Source organism: Atractosteus spatula, chromosome 8 (genome assembly GCF_055471065.1).
Source record: "Atractosteus spatula isolate fAtrSpa1 chromosome 8, fAtrSpa1.hap1, whole genome shotgun sequence".
In the NCBI taxonomy this organism is placed as follows: Eukaryota; Metazoa; Chordata; class Actinopteri; order Semionotiformes; family Lepisosteidae; genus Atractosteus; species Atractosteus spatula.
The window spans coordinates 6,374,973-6,397,321 of NC_142713.1; the positions used below are offsets into that span (position 1 = coordinate 6,374,973).

The window sequence follows — 22,349 nt, forward strand, 5'->3', positions numbered from 1 at the left end:
CTTGACTCAGTCTGCTGCTCTTCTGTGTGTCACCAGCCAAGATCATGAGATTGCCCCAGTTGCTCCTACAACTTCAGCCCCCTCCACAAACCACACCATGTGTCAGTTCAAGCAAACTGAGCCACAGGGAACTCCAAAAACTGCCATGACGTAACTGTAAAAAACAGCAGTAACTTTTGCTCACAAGAAGTCAAGATTTTGTGCTTTCTCAAAAGACAGGTAGAGGAAACCCCATGCTCAAAGGAAAATTCCTCTTTTGCAGAAACTGACACAGATCACAGTAGTTGCGTGAGTGGCCACGTTTGGAAGCAATACAAGCTGTACTTTTGTGATGAAGTCTTCGGACCAGGTTGCTTGTTCATGAGTCTTGGTAATTATGCCTTTAATGTCATAAATGTTCAATAAAGCCCAAGACTGGGAAGGTAGGCAACCATGCCCTCATTCACATTAACATCGCGCATTAACGCCATTGATACTCAAGTAGCATGAAGAAATGCGCTGTCCTGCTGATAAGGTTGTCATTTCATGATGAGTTATTATGTCCAAGGACTTGATCAATATACAGCAGTTCCAAGCACTCAAGTTGCAATCAACCTCAACACCTAGAGTTCCAAAGCAACTAGACACTCCTGACCAGCCATCATACTCTAATGATGTATTGAGCTTGGAAAAGCATCTCATTCCAAATCATGACCTACTGTGTCACTGACAAACTGTGCTTGGCTGGAATATCTTGCCAAGTCAGTATTGCTGTCTGTGAAAGCCAGCAAAAAGGCACTGACTTCCTCCACTGAATATAGAAATGTGTCACTGTGTTGATAAGCAGATCAGGTTCGATATTTTCCAGTCTTGACATTTAACGGGTGAAATCAACGTACCTTCACATCAAATTACCTGCACACTATCTCAGCACATTCCTTAATGAGCTGAATTAGTGTTTATGCAGTACCTCAAGGTCAGACATCTACTAAGCAAAAATAGCACCAAAAACATTTAACCAATATACAAAAGCCATATGTGTTTTCTACAAACATGCATGCACTTAGACCGCTCAATATACATCATGCTCAGTGCTGAATAAGTCATAAATGTGCAAATTGAAGAGGGAAATCTAGTACAAAAAAAATCAAATTACACTTAAACTGCAGGTTAGAATATTCTGACCCTAATGACTGTACAAGATTCAACTGTGGTAAGACCGTGGTAATTAGGACAGCTGTTTCAACTGATCTGCAGCAAGAAGTCGTTCGGGCCTCCGCTATTTGTATATAGGTTCACATGGTGTGCAGCCATTTTCCAATCCACTAAGCCAGGACAAAGTCATGGGGGAAGTTGGGAGCCGAACCCAGCAAACAACAGACGCAAGGTGGAATAAACCCAGGTCAGGACACCAGTCTATCACAGACACGCGTGCTCTCAAACCGGGGGCGATGTTCCCAGAAGGCAATGGACCTACCAGTATGTCTTTGGGCTGTGGGAGGAAACTCAGGGGGGAACATATAAACACCATGCACAGAGCGCCCCAGGAATTGAGCCTCAGTGCTGCGAGGCCGCAATGATAACCACTGTGCCACGGTGCTACCCTGTGGAAGGAGGTTGACTATAACCGCCTTAAACAGTATTTTACTGGTACTCTTGGTTTGTCCACGTCCTCAGCCTTTATGAGCTGCCTGGTCAAAGGTAGCTTTGTCACAGCGCATCACTGATAAATGTCAAAAGTCATTCTCACCAGTGGAGCCTCCCAAGCTAGAACCTTAATTCCACAAAGGAGACCTTGTTCTGATATACACAGCCAATGCCCAGCGCAACATCAATGGCCGTCAGAAATGTCCACATGGGAAAAGCCCGTTTTAAGATGCGATCAAGAAAGACAAAAACAGTCTCTTGTGTGTCACTAGAGGGCGGTAATATTTAGTTTATTTCAATGTAAACCTCAATCTTCTGTCCTCGTATAATACTTGGTTGGAAAACAGTGAGCTAATAAGATTCATAAATCTTCAGGAGCTCAATCTACAATTGTCAGGGCTAAACTAATTAAAATAATCTCATGGCAAATACAAAATAAGAAATAGTTCATCACTGCTTTGTTACTATCGGGTTCCCTGATCCCTGAGTTTTAGATCCTGGGTCACTCACTATTATATCTAGTCCTTCATAAAGTATAAAGTTACCTCTCGCAGTCCTATTTATGGTTCTTGTTAATTACGAAATGTGACAGTATTCACACAAAAGACTTCTGCAGAAACCGGACAGTGCAAATAAATTAACTAACAAAGGATGCCTTCTCTAACACTTTCAGCATGGAATTCCCTCCATTTTTAGGTCTGAGGAATAACTATATACTGTTCCTGGGTTCCTGTCTATGTTCTTTTAGAGTTTTTATGATACTGTATTGCTGCATGCCAGTTAATAAGGATTACCTTCAATGCATTCCATTGAATAAAAATGGTGTAATCGTGGGGTAAAATAATTCAGATCAAAGAATGATCCAACACTGGATGTGTGCCCAATCCAAAGAACTGTCTTGAAGCCTAAATTTGATGAAAAGAGTTTTGGGAGGGCAATAAATGCCTATTTTCTCCTATGTCTCCCTTCATCCCCAATTAGAGTAGACCCCAAGAAAACCCATCAGACAGCAGCACTTAGGAGTTGGCTCAGAAAAAGCTTTTATGGGATCTGTTGTTATAGCACAGAGTTGGACAGTCCCACCCCTGGCCCTATAGACCTGTGCAATGAAGACCTTAATATGCCTCAGCTTCACAGAGAGATCAAGCAAACAGTCATCATTTTGGGAGGTTTAAGTAGGGCTTAACCAATAAAGGAGCTTACCGAAGCACAGGCTGAGCACTATGATTCCAGATGCAAGTCAGGTACTGCCACTATTCTACTGCTATTGGGATTTTCCCAGGAAGTGCTGCACACTCAGTATGAGCTCTGTAATGTAGGATTAGTCTGGAGCTCTAGGGTGAAATGTTAACACCTGCAACTCTCCCTGGATTATGCTCCTCTCCTCCAATTGGCACTGAATATCCAGAACAGGAGCCTGCGACACGTTAAAGTCAAATGGCTCAGAAAGGTGTGTGGGCCAGAGAAGCCTACCTATACAACTTAATTCACCCCGTGTGCGGTCACAGTGTTCAAAGCTACCACCTGAAACATGAAAACGTAACTGGCGTTTCCGCTGTTATATCCTAATCATTGTCCAATTTACTTTCAAAAATACTGGATAAAATGATGAGTATTTATGACAGAACAGATAAGGCTGAGGTTACTGACCCACAAAGCACAACTCCATCATGTGAAGCAAGTCACTCCCTGAGACCCAATAAGAAATGTCTCTCCGAGACGTCAAATAAGTTATGTGGAAACAATTCACATGAACCAATCACTGTATCAGAAGAGGTCAGCTTCAAATGATTTGTCATCTACCACACTTCCAATTTTCATAACAGATTAGGCTAGTTCTGTCATTCTGCCTCTTACATTCTATTCTATGTAGATGTAAAAGCTCTCTTACCCAGGAAACCTCAGTCATGCACTGCCAACCAGAGGAAGATACAGGTCTATTGAGGAAGTTATAGTATGAGCCCACCTGCTTCCAAAAGAATTATGCTAAATGTTATACCCCTGTACCCCTAGACACTTGGGGTCGTAACACCATGAAACTGAACTGCCAACCAGAGGAAGATACAGGTCTATTGAGGAAGTTATAGTATGAGCCCACCTGCTTCCAAAAGAATTATCCTAAATGTTATACCCCTGTACCCCTAGACACTTGGGGTCGTAACACCATGAAACTGAAGCATCAACATAAACATGATGCAAGCTACCTCATCTATACAAATGTATAGATTAAGGAGTTTAATATATTATTACGGAAACGCACTCCTCGTAAGGTTTATGGCAACTCGGAACACCAACCTGGAAGAACCTTTTGCAAAGTAGGACTACACCCTGGATGGGATGTTGGGAGACAGGACTCACACATGGACAATCTAGAGTCATTAACTTAGCCAGTAAATCTCTGAACGAAAGGGAGAGGAGAAGCTTGTACAGCTGGGGAAAACAAGGCAAAATAATGCAATGCTGTTCAAATAGGTATTGAAAGGCTAGAAGGCAGACTAAAATTTGCCAAGAAACATAATGGTGGTTAAGCATTTTAAATAGGCTGTTGTTGAAATCTACCCATCATTATGCAGTAATGTGTTAACTTTTTTTACAACACCATACTAAGGAAAACCAAGACAGACAAACAGAATGAAGAATAACTTCCAGGACATTTAAAACTGATGTTTCTTCTCATTGAATGATGTTGCTCCTCATGAAGTACAGCATATTTCTATTTCCTAATGTAACTGTGCTGGATTTGAATGATTGCTGCATATTTAGTGGATACTATATAGGGTAGTCTGAGATGCCACAGACACTACCCTTCTTTGATTGTCCCAACAGAGATGTGTTGTTTTTCTGCAAAACCAATCTCAATTGCACATGGATTGCAAGCTGTAATAGCAAAAGAAACAGGTCACCATGGTCAGATTCCAGAATTCTTTTTACATGGGCGTGGAACCACAAAAAGGGTATTTGATTGTGGGTTTCCTTGGGTATCCCATTTGGATCAAAATCTGCTAATAATACAATACATTCACACATTCATCATTGCAGTAAAATTCTAAAATGCCTAAATAATGGAACACAATGTTTCATTACAGTCATTTGGCAGTAGACATGTCTTTCACCATAACACACAATAAACCAGATTGAAAGGATCACTAAAGATCGCAGAACTGACTTGTGGTGGACTTTATATCAAAAGCTCTATTTTTAACTCGGACATTTTCCACTGAAGCTGGATTTCTTATTTCACTGGAAATAAAAAACAAATTTCAGTCCATCATTTGTATTTATCTCCACACAACCAATAACATGGCACTGATGAAGCATATTGTTACAAGATCTACTGAGTGTTTCCACATGGACTTTTTTACTGTGTCCACAAAAACTGCAATGTCTGTATCTGTTAGTCCAAGTGCCTGTCCTCTCCAGTATACAGAGGAGGCATCTTTCCCGAGAGGACTTATTTTTGAGTTGGATCACGTGGCATTAAAGAGATGTGCAGTAGCATAGGATTTTGATAAAAGAACTACATACTCTACATTCTAAACATTTCAGTTTGATTTTTGTTTCACTTTTGATCTCCCCTTAAGCTGCAATAAACCATTTCAAATGTTCAAATACTGAGAGATATTGGGGTGACTCTGCCATGCACTTCTAGATTAACATTCGATGGAAAAAACACTAGACCCGTTTTCCTTAAATTACTCTTGCGCATTGCAGCACAGAAAAGTACACATTTGTCTTCTCCTGAATTGACTACTGTAATGCTCTGCTCCCTGGGGTATCTAAATCCACATTGAACGAACGGCATTATGTCCACAACTCGACAGGCAGAATCCTGGTCTAGTGCAAGTGATCACATTACTCCTGTCCTGGAGTCCCTGCACTGACTACCTGTCAGGTTTCATGTTGACTTCAAAATCCTCATGCTCACCTATAAGGCTCTGCATGACTTGACCCTCAATACCTGTCTGAGCTACTATCAGTAGCTGATAGCAGGGCGGAGCGGTGGCTCTGTGGCTAAGGATCTGCGCCTGTGGCTGGAAGGTTGCCGGTTGAAATCCCGCAGCCGGCAGAGGAATCCTACTCCATTGGGCTCCTGAGCAAGGCCCTTAACCCCAACTGCTCCAGGGGCGCCATACAATGGCAGACCCTGCGCTCTGACCCCAGGCTCTCTCCCTATCTGTGTGTCTGTGTGTCTCATGGAGAGCAAGCTGGGGTATACCAAAAGACAATTCTTGTTGTTCTTCTTGTTCTTGTCATCCTACTCCCCACATCGCAACCTTCACCCTTCTAATTCTGGTCTCCCATCTGTCCTCCAAGCCCGTCTACACTCTGTGGGTGACAGGGCGTTCTCCTGTTATGCCCCAAAGCTCTGGAACTCTCTGCCCAAGGATATCAGAGAGTCACCTTCTATAAACTCCTTCAAATCCAGACTCAAAACCCTCTTCTTCAGAAAAGCCTTTACTTAACTGGTTCTGTTCTTTACCCTTCCGCTCCTACTGTATTCAGCACCACCATCTACTGTCTCCACATATACACTATGAGGAGACATTATCTTGTGTATTTTTATATTGCTTGTTGTTCTGTAAAGCGCTTTGAGAACCCACCTTTAAATATAAAACTTTATTTTATATTCTCTCACATTCATCAACGCTTTGCGGGAGGTTTTTAACATTAAGAAAAGCCTGAAGCAAAGCTATCTACCAATTGTGCCGACTCACATTTACAATTGTACATTTGAAAATAAAAAACAATTCAGGTATACAACCATAAAGCATTTTACGCATTCTCTTTGGACATACTGTAGGATTCATGTAGAGTACACAGTAACAACTTCATTGGAAATATTACGTTCTCTCACTAGCTCTCTAAAACAACTGTTGCAAATTACTGGCTTGGTAAATATCTAGGAAGATTTTGTTATTATTTAAGTAGTGAAAAATAACCTAATAGATGCTAATATCATGCAGGCGCACACTATGAAAAGGAATTCATGTCATTCTTTCAGACTTGACTCTCCCAAGATTGGTCCAAATACTCTCACTGGTTACTTGGCTTTTGCAGGGTCTGGAGAATCAGATGGCACTTCAAAGATTCTAATCTTCACATCTGGATTGCGGATTACCAGAATGAAAACCCACATGTTCGGTGTCTCATGTTAGAACTTTATTACAAGCGAATATTTAATATCTGGTTTTAATAAAGCTATTTATTTTTATTGTTCTTTGTGTGATTCTTGAACACAGCTCTGGCATCTTCTGCGCTATTCAGACACTTGAGGAATGGAACATCGCTAAAACAGAACTTCTTCTATGACCGCAGCCATCTTTAACATTCCTGCTAAAAACACTTTTTTTTTAAACCCATAATTTGTTTACACCAGACCTTTTGTAGACGCACAGCCCCCACCGGACAGCTATTTAAAAAAAGACTGCTCTATTAAAGCCGACTCCTGAAACCATCTTCCTGGCAAACAGACACTTTTGAAATGGAAGGTACAATTAGATTTAATTAACTTACCCTCTAATACACAGTCCGAACTCACCAGCTGAAGGCTCGGGAGTAACATGAGAATTTGCTCCGATACACCAACGAATCCCAAATCACTGTTGAGCAAAAGGGAAAGAGAAATTTATATTCGGAGTGACAACTCACTAATCAGTGGTCTCAGGACCTGTACAAAACGCTTCAGGAAATTTGCAGCTTGGAACCTTTTTTTTTAAATCTGCGATAGAATTTCCCCAATAAAACGTTAATCTTTGGCATGAAAATACATTTCTGAGTGGACCATCTGGGAAAGACCTCTGCCAGGAATTTTGGATGAGATCAACTGCTTGAAGATCACCATTTTCAGTCAAGGGTACACCACTCAATGACTGGGCCTGGGAGTTCCTAGTGGGAGCACAGAATCTGCTGAGCACAGCCAGTGAGATGCATTCGCCAGCTGTGCTGTACCCAGTTGCTGCCAGGACACCTGGTGGACCTGGAGTGTTGAAGTCTAAGCTACAGCTTGTTGAAGAAAACGCAGTCTTTACTCGGCTTAGGAAATGGTCAAACAGAGATCTTTAATTCAATCATCTGAAAGGGAGCATAGCACAGAGTCAGGGCGTCTCCTAGCACTCAGTAAACATGCTCGTTTGTAGTTACATTTTTCCTTTTATATAGGACAAGTAGGCGAGACTTTAACATATCAAAGAAACACACAAGGCACAAGACACTTACAGAGGTCTGTCAAACAAGCAAACAGGACAGGAACATTCCATCCTGTAATCTGTTTTTTGTTTTTTTTCTCTCTGATAAAACACACTGGTGTGAAAAAAACCACGGGCTTTAGTTGCAGAAAGACAGTTGTCTTAGGGGGCAAACAAAAAAAAAACTCTCCCCCGCACACAGTCACAGTCTTGACCCTTCTCGAGAGTTCATCTCACTCAGTCTCCCACGAGCTGCCCCCATTCTCTCCTGCTTGTGTTCCCACAATCCGACCCATGGAAGTGTGTGTTTTTTTCGGCAGCGGATGTGCATGGTCTGCGTGTATTCCAAAGAAATAGAGCAAATGAGGGTGAATCAAACCATCAAAGGAGCTCAAACACCGTTTTCAGTGGATAAACACAGATTCGGAGGTTTCCATTTGTATATTATCCCACATTAATAAATCCCATGCATTTATAAAGCACTTTTCACCCCGAAACACTTTGCACATTAGGTGCGACCCACTTTCCACAAAAGCACAGAGCCACCCATTTGATTTTATGTCCGCTGATATGTGTCAGAATCCCCACCACACAGTGGAGTGGAAGAGTGAAAAATGTCTTTAACACTGGGATCAAGAAGATATTGTTGAAAAGCCACACTGTGCAAGACGAGAGTGGAATTCAGCCAGGGACTGTAATGACCATGTAGTCTGGACTTTGGTTTAACGTACCATCTGAATGATTGAACCTCTTAAAACAGTGTCTCCACCAGTCGCAAGCTGATTTTCCCTTCAATGTCTGGCATTCATGGACTGACCAGGTCCAACTGGGCTCAACTCTGACAAAGACCAGGGTAGAAGCTGGTCATGCTGCTGTCAGAATGCCTTATTGCCTGAATGACAGAACTGAAAGAACAAAAACTTCAAATCTGATTTAGGATAAATTTGTCTCGGCAATAACATACAAAATTAAATCATAAAGATGTGGAATTTTCAAATTACTTTGTGATTAAAGTAGGGCGATGCTGGACGAATTCCTGATTTGGGGTAGTTTTTAAAGTCCTGGGAAAAAAAAACGTTTAAAGCTGCCTCAGCTTGTACATTCGTTGACTTAGGCAGTCTGCACTTAATTGTGGTGGGGATAACTAAAGCAGCTAAAGAATTATTTTATTTTTCATTTTGTTTCAAAGACAAATGAAGTACAGTAGTTTGTGCAGCCTTCATTTTCCATGGGAAACAGCCACAAAATAAAAAAAAACTATGCATCAAGTCATTTTTCTGGAATTTAAAAAATACCAAAAGGTCTGAGTTTTATTAAAAATCAACCGTGCGAACAAACAAATGTATACAACAAACATGTGTTTTAATTGAGAAGGCAGATGTTTCCAGTACACCCCTGCTTTCTGTTACACAATGCTGATGCAGTCAGAAACCAACTGAAAGGCTACGGCCCTCTTAAAGTGGACACAAAAAAACAATCAGGCGAAAAATTCTTAAATGAACTGTAGTCATTTTAATAGCTTTGACGGCCCAATTTGCAAGAACCTGCCACCTACAGTTTTTTTCACTGTCATTATGATTGTCACACACTATGTTCAATAGTCTTGAATCCACTATCAATCCAAACAAAATTATTAGCTCAGGTGAAAATATTGAAATCTAAAAACTATGCAGTTTTTGCTTTTGTTTCTACTTCTAAAAAACATCATCTGAGAGGGCGCTCCATCTGGGCTCAATATTGCTTTCTACTTACCCTTTAAAAAATATTACAGGTATTATTTCCAAAATTCCCCTTTAACATTAAATGCTGGAAGTTATCGCTTAAAATGGACAATTACAAGAGGAAGTGCTTCTAGTATCTGTAACAATTTTCATCAATGTTAATAGCATTAAGTTGAACAAAACAAGACCAAATGTTTTTGCTTCTCCCACTTTAGAAAATCTTTCAAAACTAGTTTTATTTAGGAACTTTTAAACAGGGTTACAACTATTGCAGTATCTTGCAAGAATGTTCCAATGATGACCCATCTTGTTCAATTATAAATAACATACATGTTTTTTTGTAAAGTTAATCTTTTCATTGGAACTGCAAAGCTGAAAATGAATTCAGGTGTAAGATGCCTATTGGTTTTAAAATGTAAACTTTTAAGCAAATGATGATTGGATAAGAATCCCCCGAGCTACCCATCCCTCCATTATCTAACCACTACAGTACATCTAATTTGGGGTACCCCTTTGCTATAATGAATCTAAATTAATCCAGAATCACAAATTTAATTTGACAAGTGACAGTTAACTGAGAGACCTCCGTCTCCGTGCATTAAATAATGGTTTACATCATTTCATGATACCACCATGTCCATAAGTACCTTCAATAAGGGAGTGAATTTCAAGCAAAGATTTAACCTTGAAGAGGAAGGAGTTTTCAAAATAGCTCCAGGACAGAACCATGATAAGACACTTATCAGGAGAGGGTTGAAAAAAAATGTTTAAAGACTCTGAATGTTCCTTTGAACATGGAAAATGAGATTATTATGAAGTGGAAGGTGTATCTTACCATCTATACACTGCCTAGATCAGGATGGTCATCCAAACTGAGCAGCTGGGCAATGAAGAAACTGATTAATGATGCCCATATGAGGTCAATGGCACATGGAAAAAAGTACAGCAGCCGAGTTGGGAGAAAACATCCATGAGTCAACAATATCCCATTTCAAGCCCACATGGAGCTTGCAACAAAGCATATTACAAACATGTGGCAGAAGGTTTTGCGGTCAGAAGAGACAATATTGGAAATTGTTGGTCTAACTGCAAAGTGTTATTTGCGCAAACCCCACACAGCACACCCATCTCTGCTGAGTGGTGCTATGATATAGGGCTGCTTCTCCTCGGCAGAGCCTGGGCAACTTGTCAAAACCGAGGAGAAAAAAAGATGAAGCAAACTACAGGCTAATCTTGTCAAATCTTGTCTTCATCACTCTGTTATCCTCCTCACTGATAGCTAGTGTGTGGGGAGTGTACTGTCGAATTATGGCTGCCGTCGCATCATCCATTTGGGGGCTACACATTGGTGGTGATAGTGGGATTCCCCCATTACCTGTAAAGCACTTTGACTGGAGTGTCCAGAAAATTCCTATAGAAGTGTAAAGAAATTATTAATCTTAGAGGGTAAAACAACAGGGGACAAATGATAAGTGCTCAGCAAGATAACTGAAAGCACAAGCCAAAGCTTGGTCTGACAAAAAGGCGGCGAATGTCTTTGGATGTGCCTTTCTATGGCAAGACTTGAACATTCCTGTCTACCAATGCCACCCAATGAGCCTGGCAGAACTTGAGCATGTTTGCAAAGAAGAAAGGGCAAAATTCAATCAGCCTCAGGTGAAATGGAGGTAGAAATTGTTTCGAAAGACTCACAGCAGTTAGTGCTGCCAAAAGTGCTTCCATCAAGTACTGACTCAAGGAGTGAATACTTGTGCAATAGCATGCAATACATCCCTAGTGACATCGTGGCTTAATCAATATGATATTTTGTCTAGAACATTTTTAGAACTAATTTTCACTTAATTTCTAGCCAGTCTTCTTATGCATGCAAGAAGCTTAAGCTTACAATGGCTAACCTTAGGGCAACTATAAAGTAATGTGAAACAATCAACATTTTCCAAGACGATCTCGCGTTTTTGCCCTCGCTTTTAGCAGTGCTGGGGTAATAAGATCTACCGTTTAATAAGACGACCAAAGTTCACAACCGTTTTTGATTTTGTTGCAGTGCTGGTAAATATAAGTTCCTGTCACCACAAAACAGAAAGCAAGGGGGAAAGTAGAACTCTGCACTCACCACAACTAAGCGCAGTGCAAGATCACTGATGGTCTGCTGCTTATCGGAGAGCTTTAACTCAGAAGGAAAGCCCATGTGGTGGAGTTGCTGGAGGGCATATTAATCATTACAGTACATAAGAATCGAAATTAATGGATTCTGTGCTCTGCACTTTTAGTTAATATTGTGAGCTGAGAGATTTCATTTAAAGGTTTACTGTAACGCACTGTGACCAACTTGTCTTATATTGTTTGAGAAAGACAGTATTTTACAGAAATAGCTTTAGGGTGATAGAGAAAATGTACTCCTTCTGTTCGAAATCCAACTGTAATGAACATTACCATTAAATAAGTGGTACAGATACACCTTTTTGGAAAATGGTCTGGTTCCTTGCAAATTTTTCAAAATTTTTAACTCCATGGATGTAGTTTTGGTTCATGACAAAGGAACAAGTAATAGGTTTATTCCACGCTGAAAAGAGAAGAAAGAAAACGCCACGTTTCGGCTGTGGAGCCTTCTTCGGGTGTGAGGTTTTGTTAGTTTAGTTTAACTTAACGTTTAGAAATGCACTCTTTAACAGAAGAGAGAAGCATACTGCACACGATCACTTTACACGTAAATCCCAAAATTACTCTTTTACGGTTTCCACCATCCCTGTAAAACCCTCCTCTGTTTCTCCGTTTTCAAAGGAAAATCCCTGTTTTGAAGAAATGATTTGCAAACAATCTGTTTCAGACTTTTAGTCCTACATTAATGCCCAGCTGTGAATCACACAAAACAGAATGTTCTGGCTCATTAGATTTTGTTAGTATTTGTAAGTCTTAAAAAAAATGTTTTTATGTGGAGCAAAAAGAAAACTTCTTTTGTGTGGAAATATATTTGGATGGCTTTGAGGCAGACATTGCATAACTGAATTCATGCTCACATGGAGACTATTTAACATGATTAAGACTACTACATAAAAAGGGTGGTACGGCTCTTCATAAAGTAAGCAGGGGACAATGAACTACTAGGCACATCACTGACAAACAGGAGGAAGAGGAAAGATCACAGAACTCACCCTAAACTCAACTTGCAATTCATCTGTGACAAATGATTTTAGATAAAAGTGTCAGCTAAATAATGATACCGCGTGCAGGCAGGCAAGCTGAAACGGATATGAATTCCTGCAGTTGAGTTATTAGGGCAGGAGGACAATGAGTTGGAATATTTTCCCCAGTAAGGCCTGTGTGAACGACCAGCTTGCGGAACATCACATAACCAAGTAACAGCAACGGCAGCAGCAGCTGGTCAGGTGGGTGGACACAAATTTGAAGCCAAAAGCTTCCCATCTACCCAGACCTGCTAGAAAGCAGATCCTCAAGGAGTGAAACTACAGAACAGTGAGGAGAATGAGCAACTAGCTAGAAACCGTCAGAGCGACCTGAGTGACTAACAATCTATTATTTGCACTGGCATCTTTGATATTTTTTGTTATATTAACAAGTAGGTGCCCAGTGTGTAGATAGCAAGTACAAACTCAGTGAAGAGCTAGACCTTTGCTGTGGTTGGGTTCCTTTTTTTGTATTTACTTTATTATAAAAGAACTGTTTTGCCCCTTATTGCTGCCTTTCTGAGTCTGTTTCCTGACACCCTGTGTATTTAAGCAAAGCCCACAATTTCATGCTCCCGTATCACACTGTTACTAAGAATGCTGCTGGCTGTGATCTCTTTGAACAGCTATTTAGCACGCATGGTTAAGAAAAGGCTCCTACAGTAATATCTGACCCTCTCTAGAATCACTCTCTATTTAATAATAATCCCTTGCATTTATGAGCTGTTCAATATCAAAGAGGACCCTCTTCATCCCCCCACTTAAGACCAGCATCCAATTCTATTATTACTCTGCAGGGCAGAAAGAATGAGAAACATGGAAAAGAAACCAGACAACCATTTCACTGTTGAGATGAGGCTTGTCAAGTGAGAGTGTAACCCTTAATCAAAATTGTGTGAGCCATAAGGCATCTGCTAGTCAGTGCTGCTGTTACTGTTTATTTAATACTTATTAAAGGGGAACTGCAACGCTATTTTTGTATTTCGGGGTTGGAAAGAATCAGCACTGACGAGTCCATTTCAAACTACAATGAAAGTAAAATGTACACAGCACAACCTCCAGGTATGCGCAGCGCGATATTTTGCGATTCAGAACAAGGCAACAAAACTTCTGGTGACGTGTTGCAGCCCTGTGACGCTGTAAACAGGCAGGCTTGCGATACATCTCTGTTTGCGACAACATGGCGACTTGCGGCACTTTTGCGAAGTCCCCGATTTTGTGCTCAATTTGAAATTTTTTTCTATACTGTCAATGAATCGATTTTGTTACCGAGATTTAATAACTGGTCTGAGAAATTGGGACTGCAGTTCCCCTTTTAAAAAATGAAACTTTATCAATGGTTTAACCAGCAAAAGAACTTACAGGAGTGCAGATTGAGATCCGAGGTGCTCAATTCGGTCATCCATTATGTTATTGGCTGATTGGGATTTCCTAAGTGCGAGGTCATAATTAACCAAGCACTGCCAGAACTGGTTAGCCTCAAATCAACCCCTTACCAGGTTTCTGCGAGCTTGCAGGATTGTCAGCAAGGGGTGTGTCACTGCCTCAAATTTTAACTCTTGTGTAGATGCTTTGAGACTCAACTGCATTTAAAAAATGTTAAAAAGTTCTAATGTGCACAAGTTTTCAAGGTTTGCATGGTCCTTACAAGACATCGCTGAAGACACAGAACAATGAGACTGCTTGTGGCTGGAAGGTTGCCGATTCGTATCCCGCGGCCGGCAGAGGAATCCTACTCTGTTGGGCCCCTGAGCAAGGCCCTTAACCCCAACTGTTCCAGGGGTGCCGTATAAATGGCTGACCCTGCGCTCTGACCCCCACCTTCTCTCCCTGTCTGTGTGTCTCATGGAGAGCAAGCTGGGGTATGCGAAAAGACAAATTCCTAATACATGAAATTGCATATGGCCAATAAAGTGATCTTATCTTATCTTTCTAGCCACTTTATCCAATTCAGGGATTCCTGGGGGGGAAACAGGAGCACCTGGAGGAAACTCACACATACACTTGACCCTTAAACAACTCTTCTTGTAGCTGCTAGAGTAGAAAAACGTGCTATGTCTCTCATTTTGAGATGAGCTGTACATCAATGCTAAAGCCAGCCCAAATCAAACCAATGAGGGTGAAAATAGATGATGATATGCCATCAAACAAAAAGGGTGACTCTGCTCTTCGTGCAACTTTAAAGCTGTTGTTTAACATTAACAGTACTTTTATTATGCATACTGGGGCACAGACCTGCCAATCATTCTGGATCTATGAAAGCAGCTAAACCGCCTGGCTTTCTCAAACAAACAAAACAAATTTAGGTTATTTTTTGCCAACAGTTAAGTCAAGTTTCCTATATTACATTTTTCAAACTCACTTGTCGGCTTCAAAAAGAAAGAAGACTGTATTCATTAACTTCAGAAACACAACCCTTCTCATTCCAAGGCTCCTGGAAAGTGACACAAAGGCTTAAACAGAGCACAGCCAATCTGGATACAAAGCTGCACATTAGAAAGAACCCGTCATGAATTTAACACTTTACTGGTGATGTAACAGTGAAAATGGGCCACTTTGCCTTAAATCTTGCAAACTGTATCTGATTCACCCTACATCATAAGCAGTACAAAGCAGCAGTAAATAGTAAACCTTGGTAATTTGAAGATAAACTTAATAAATGAAGGATTACACACTTTTTTTACTGCAAAATTAAAATAAATACACAATTCTCTTTCATTCTATGTTGCGATACATCTCAGGTTTAAACAACTGACCAACTTCAATGATTTGTGAGGACAGATTTTGAGAAGCAAAGGGGTAAAGGCAGCAGCAAAGGTTAAGAGCCACTGCCTCAATAGTTCGGCCTCTTAGGATCAATAATACTTCGTCTAGACAATGTTAACAATTCAGATGCACTAAGGATTAGTAAGAATCTTGGACGAACTATGTAAGCAGATACAAATTATTCCAAGCAGGTGCTTGGTAGAGAAACAAACTGCCAGCAAAACTTAGGACACGTCAGTGTCCTCATTCAGAGGATGAAGAAGTAAATACCGAGCACAAATTGTGAAATCCATCCATCCATTTTTTAAGTGTTTCTTCCAGTTCAAGGTTGCATGGGAATCAGAGAATCCCATTAACCTACCAGCATGTCTTTGGACAGTGGGAGGAAAACAGATCACTGGGAGAAACCCATGTGAACATAGGGAGAACATACAAACTCCATGCAGACAGCATCCCTTGACAAGTACTGAACTAAGGGCCCCACCTCTGCCAGGCAGTCAACGAGTGACCTTGAGAGAAGAAGAGTTTAGGCTCCAAAAAGCGCACTGCTCTTCTAGAAAGCTTACGAGAGAGCAACCACAACATTTGCCAGACTTGCAGGTACACCACAAACGCACTGTTGAGAAGAATCTCAAAGTTTTCGCCTGAAACTAACACCTCAGGGAGAAACAAAAGGAATATTTTAAAACTCAGAACAAGCGAGAGGCAATTTCATCCCAAGAGCTACTTCTCCCCTCCCCAAGAGGCCATCTGTGGAAATTAAGCACAAAGAGATAGGACTGGGAATGGGATGCAGATGTTCACACAAAACGCTTTGCTGTATTGGGAAAACACGCTAGATAAAACAAGGGGTATGGGCCAAATGGCCTCCTCTTTATTTAAAAACACAAGACTGCACGATTAAAAAAAAAGCTTGCTAACTGAAGTCGTATAACCACTTTTATCAGCAATTTTGAGGATTTTACCTGCTGCATGGAGGAAACCATTGGCACTGTTCTGCCCTCACCTAAAAAGGTTGAAAAATCCAACCATAATTGACAACACGCTTACTTCCAAGCTTGGACAGACTGACAAAAAACATCACAACAATTGAGGTTTCTATTTGGAACACATTCCAATCAATTCAAAGTATTTAACTTATTACTTGTTGTTGCATCATCCGCTAAGCTCATGCTGTTTTGCCAGATCTGTTCAGCAGCATATACGTCTTTGCATATATTGCATAAACATTGATTTATATATTTAGACTATATTCACATTTTTTCCATGAAATTATTTTTCGCACTTTTTAGTGTCCATGGCAATCCATCAAGCTGCTCCCTGGAAAAAAAGCATGTCAGTGAAGGACTTAACTTCGGCCTATATACCAGCATACAGAGGGTGGCACAAGGGTTCAGCAGTTAATATTGCTGCCTCACCATGCTGGCGCCCTGGGTTCACATGGGGTTGTGTTATATGTGTGGAGTCTGTATGTTCTCTATGGGCTTGCATGGGTTACAGCCAGGAGCTCGGGTCTGCTCTCACAGTCCAAAGACATACGGATAGGTTAGTTGGCATCTGGGAAAAGTGGCCCTGGTGTGAGTGTGTTTGTGTTAGTGTGTGCCCTGCAGTGGACTGGCATCTCATCCAGGATGTACACTCTTTGCAGGTGGAGGGTTACAGGTATACACAAGTGCACCACCATAATAAAAGTTAACCAATATTAAGAGACCATTTAACCACTAGACCACTTGGTTGCTTGTTGATGATTGATCTGAGGATCTCATCCAGCTACTGTTTAATGTGACTTCTGCATCAGCTTCGACTACACTCCCACAACCCTTTGTGTAAAAAAACACCTGTTCTGAGGTTAAAATGCACTTCACCATAAGTCCCATTTATGGTTTGTATGTCACTGCTAGTAAGTCCGACAAAGCCATTTCAGTGGACTACAGCACAAGGAATAAGAAATAACTGAAAAAAGTACTCAAACCAACCATCAATTTGCTCTTTTCAAATTAATTTAATGTAAGCTGATTTGTTTTTGTATTTTTTGACAGTTTTTTTTAAAGCACACTATAAAAGAAGAAATTCTGCGCTATGTGGAGCAGTTATTTGAACAGATTAACTGGAAGACTATACAGTAGGTTCCAATTAAAGGTGAGACACCGATTTTGTACCATTGAGACAAAATGTTCCAGTAAAACAGCTAGCTGTAAAAATGAGTGCGAACTGAAGCTGTTTTGGAAAAAAACATATCTGCAGGGCAAATCATTTGAGTTGATTATACTTTTCCCACAATATAGGACATGTGTGTCATTTGTGACAAACCATATATTCAAGTTCCATAAAGCACATGAGCAACAATTCAAAGATGCGAATAGTAAACTTTTCTCCCCCGCCCCCATCATGAAAAATTCCAGTTAGAATTTGGACATAGTAGCATTCTGAAGAAGCTTTGAATGCAAAGGAAAGGACCAAAAATACAAATAGGGGAAGAACAGAAAAAGAAATACACAGAGAGCATTTTCCACAACCCAAGATGATCTAGAAAAGATTCAGATTTAGATCAGTACACAGTAAATAAAATCTTATAAATCCATTTTGAACTCTGCATATACTGTAGGTAAGAAAACTGTAATTTTACCAATACTACAGGACCTAACTGCTTTCTCCCATGTCATCTGTGGTGTACACTAGATTCAACACTTTAGGAATCTAGGCAAACTGGAGACTTGGATACATAGCATGGAACAGTAAGTGAAAGAGAATTGCTGAAATGTATTTTAAAAAACTATTACATTCTGCATGTCAAAAAAACACAAAACCCCATCTATCTAGTGCAGAGATTAAAAAAACTACAGGGAAACCACATTTTCAAAGTTTTTAAAGGGATGAATAAGCCTAATTTTAAATTAAGTGTAGGAAGAGGAACTGGAAATGACAAAAACCTGTCAGGGCTAGAAAAGAGTTTTTCAAGTAGATAAAACAATTGTCAAGGCAGATTAGATTACCAAGGCACATTGGGAAGGCACTGTTATCAGCCAGTGATAAATCAACAGTCACAGAATCACATACTGCTGTGTAAAATGGTGAGTAAGCCTGAGAAGCCATTGTAGTTACACGGAAAAAAGCTAATCAAAGCCATATATTCAGCACAGCTTATAGATTCATACTAAGGGGGTCATAATAGCACAAGGAGACCTTTTCAAGGTTAGTAAAGTACTGTGTCTATCTCCAAACTCCCACAACCCTTTGTGTAAAAAACACCTGTTCAAAATGCACTTCAACATAAGTTCCATTTATGGTTTGTATGTCACTGCTGATACCGAGTAAGCCCGACAAAGCTATTTCAGTGGACTGCAGCACAAGGAATTAGAAATAACTAAAAAAAGTAAAGTGAATATGAATGTACCTCATAAGACACTGATTCCTTGCACATTGCACACAGGCATTCCTTTGAATCCTAAAGCACTCTGCAGTCATCTGTAAGCACAAGGAGAGAGCCTCCGTCTCCTTCTTGTCACGGAAAGCATGGATCTCTTTAGACAACTTCGACAAGATCTGCTGCAGACTCTGAAACACACTCTTCTGCACACCAGCTCTGCAAGAGACATTGGAAAAAATTGTATTTTTTACAATTAATGCGCCTTACAGCGGACACACTGCAAAAAAAGATTCAAGTTTGTTTCCTTTGAGATTTGTTTAGATTTCACTTATGACCCAGGTGCGCATTCACTGGCCTGCAGTTAACCTTGATCTATTTTTTTTTTCCTAAATGCTTTTTATACATTCAGCTCTTGCATTCTGACTTCTACCATATTACATAAAGCATTGCAAGTGACAAGTGTCACCTTCATAGACCTCAATTTCTTATGCATTGCCTATTTTGTGGACTAATAAGCTTTTTTATATTAGACACGATGGTGATATACGGGTTTTTATTACACACATATAGTATCCTGTCAGTTTTGACCAAAAACTACCCCTGCACTACCGTTTTTACCGTCAAAGACAAGATATAAGGGACAATATTGCTAAGCTAAAATCTAAATGCTCTCTTTAGGACAATTTACATAACCTCTAAAAACATCACCAGAAAAAGACATTGTTTGTAAGTGGCAACACGATTGTTCTCTGAGTGTACTGTAGGCTGGATCAAAAGCTTACAAGAAAACTATTTAAATATCTGCCTTCGTGATGTACATGGCCAAGACAATACTACTCATATACTTTATACCCACGTTATAAAGGCTGCAAACGAAAACACTGGCCGACTTTTACAGTAATATAATAATATTAGGCTGGGCAAACGTTCCGAGGTCAAATTCTTCCAGCACGGGGGTACATTTAAAGCGGAGACGACGGCACCGAAATTTTTTGGCGCGCCTTCTCTTTAAAGCCCTGGCCAAATATGAAGACAGTACGTACAGTTATAATTCAAACGGAATTAAAAACTACACATCCCAGTTACCATGGTGGTGCTTGTGATCATTGCGTTTAACCAATGAAACAGGGCGAAAAATCAGTCACATGACTTTGGGGCAGAGTTTCGAAAGCTTAACCTATCAGCAACAAAGCGAAATTTACACGATAGGCTACCTCAAACTGTCAGTTACACGACTGTGTATGTCGCTTAAGCCACTCCTATTTGGCATTTTAGTTATGGAGGCGAGAAGACGCCCCCCCCCCCCCCCCACCCCTCTGGGTCCGTGATTTGTCGCCATCTTTAACTGTTCCGTGTCCGAGCCGTAGTAGCTACGCGTACGAAATAAAGTTCATCCCAGCTATAAAACATATATATTTTTGTGGTAAGAGGGAGCAAAACATCAGTATTTACTGCTATTAATTACTGTACGATTTATAGTTGAAATCTGAGCCTAAATATAAAGTTAAAATCTCGACAAAGCAATGTAGGAAATACAGAGAAAATAAATCCTTTCTGACATCTAAAATCAGTTTCGATCAAGGTCTCTAAAACGAACAAGAAAAAGAGGATTTTCGGAGGGCAATTACGCTGTGTTTATATAGAATAAGTGATTTATGAACAATCTAATTTCTTGTTCGTTTAAAACTGAAATGTCAGCTGCAAAAGATCGCACCAGAAACGGCACTCTCTCTGCCTGTCATAGACGTTCAGGAAAGGCTGAATGAAGTCATGTCAAGTACAATAATTCGGTGATCAATAATAACAGTTGTAGGACAAGAAACAAAAGATAGTGAAAACTTAAGCTTTTTAAGGCTAAAACTCAAATTCATTCTACAAATTAAGGCAAATGAAAATTCAGGACGTTAAAGTGCTAGAGGTGTAAAAACTACAAAAATGCACATGAGCAAAAAGTTTTAGAAATGGAGGAGATGTTGCTTTGAAATAAGCAAACAGAAAAAAAGCCATGACTATAGTGCAGAAGAGGGATGCAGGAACACTTGCTTAGATATACAAAAAAATCACAAAAAGGTGTATGTTACAAAAGAACATGCAAACATGTTCATCATGTACATGAACATGTACATCAATTTCCCTTCGCGATCAATAGTTTTATCTATAAACATGAAACAGAGTGAGGAATCAGAAAATTAGCATGCATAAAAAACAGCAATTCTGTCAGTGAGCCCTAAATGAATTAATAGCAACCATGGTTTCATGGAGGGCTTCTCAGATAGTTGGGCATTCAGGTAGATTGCCAGGTGAAAGGATTTGTAAACATATTTTGTTAAAGCAAGTCAGTTTTTTTCCACAACACATAAAATAAATTTTTCCAAGAAAGTTTAGCCTTTGTCACTAATGAAACCACTAAATAAAGACATAAATATAGAAATCTTAAGATTTTTTTTATTCAATGTTGGTAGCAGGATGAACTGTCAGGTTGAGCTAAGTGTATGTTTTGTCGCAGAGTTGCTGCAAGATGTTAACAGTGAAAAAAGGTATTTAGAAATGAGTTATTTCAAGAAGAAAATTTTCAGAATAATTGCAAATCTAGCAGGATAGAGAAAGCACAGAAAACAGGCAGTTAGATTGATCAGATTAGTATGAAAAGTCATTTAGCAAAGGGAATGAGAAGAGTGACAAACTAGTATACTTTAGATCTTTTTTTCTGAACCAGGGAAAATCTGATCATGTTTCTCTATAACAATAATAAAAAACTTTATTTTATATACCACCTTTAAAAGTGGCATCTCAAAGCAATACAGTAGATGTAAAAACAGATAAAAGGACCACAGATTACAAAGTAAAGGGTACGTGACTGATATCACTGGGAATACAAATTGAGAGCTCTGGGGTGCAGCTAGAGAAGACCCTGTCACCCACAGAATGTAGATGTTCTTGAGGACAGCTAGAAGACCAGAGTCAGACGGACAAAGGTGGGGAGTAGACAGATAATAAGCCATATACTGTAAGTACTGAATGAGGATGAGGATTTTGAAGTTGACTCGAAACCTGATAGGTAACCAGTGCAAGGACTTGAAAACAGGTGTAATGCATCCCTGATAGGATTCTCGCTGTCATATTCTGAACATATTGAAGATTGCTCAGTGTGGATTTAATTTCCCCAGTGAACAGGATGTGCATTTATTAATTCTAGAAAAAAAGCCTTTCTTGATTTCTCTAGTTCTTAGTTTCTCTAGTTCCCTTTAAAATAAACTATTATTCCACAATGCAGAGTATTACATGGCCAGTATTTACACATGATATTTGTGATTTAAAGAAATTAACACAAGCAGCTTTTGGAGATTTAAGTGTTGGCTGAGTTATTGCAGGATAAAAGACTAGAGATGTTGGCAAGAAGAAGATAGTTTGGGGAAAGCTGAGGAATACACTTATAACAAGAACACTTCCTAATGGGGTTAGGCATACTTTTGATGAAGATGATGAAGTTAACAGACTA

General features: G+C 39.9%; 1 protein-coding gene across 2 annotated transcripts in view; it reads right to left on the bottom strand.

Moving 5' to 3' along the window:
* atxn10 (ataxin 10) overlaps positions 1-22,349 on the bottom strand; it is a 98,866-nt gene that overhangs the window by 74,599 nt on the left and 1,918 nt on the right. For both annotated transcript variants that reach the window (XR_016091505.1, XM_088924273.1), the window contains exons 2-3: positions 18,878-19,066; positions 7,141-7,226 (exon numbers count right to left, since the gene is read on the bottom strand). Coding sequence is in view for 1 of the 2 variants with exons in the window: in XM_088924273.1 (XP_088780399.1) it covers positions 7,141-7,226; positions 18,878-19,066 (275 nt within the window). In the remaining variant the exon portion in view is untranslated. The remainder of the gene's footprint in view (positions 1-7,140; positions 7,227-18,877; positions 19,067-22,349) is intronic.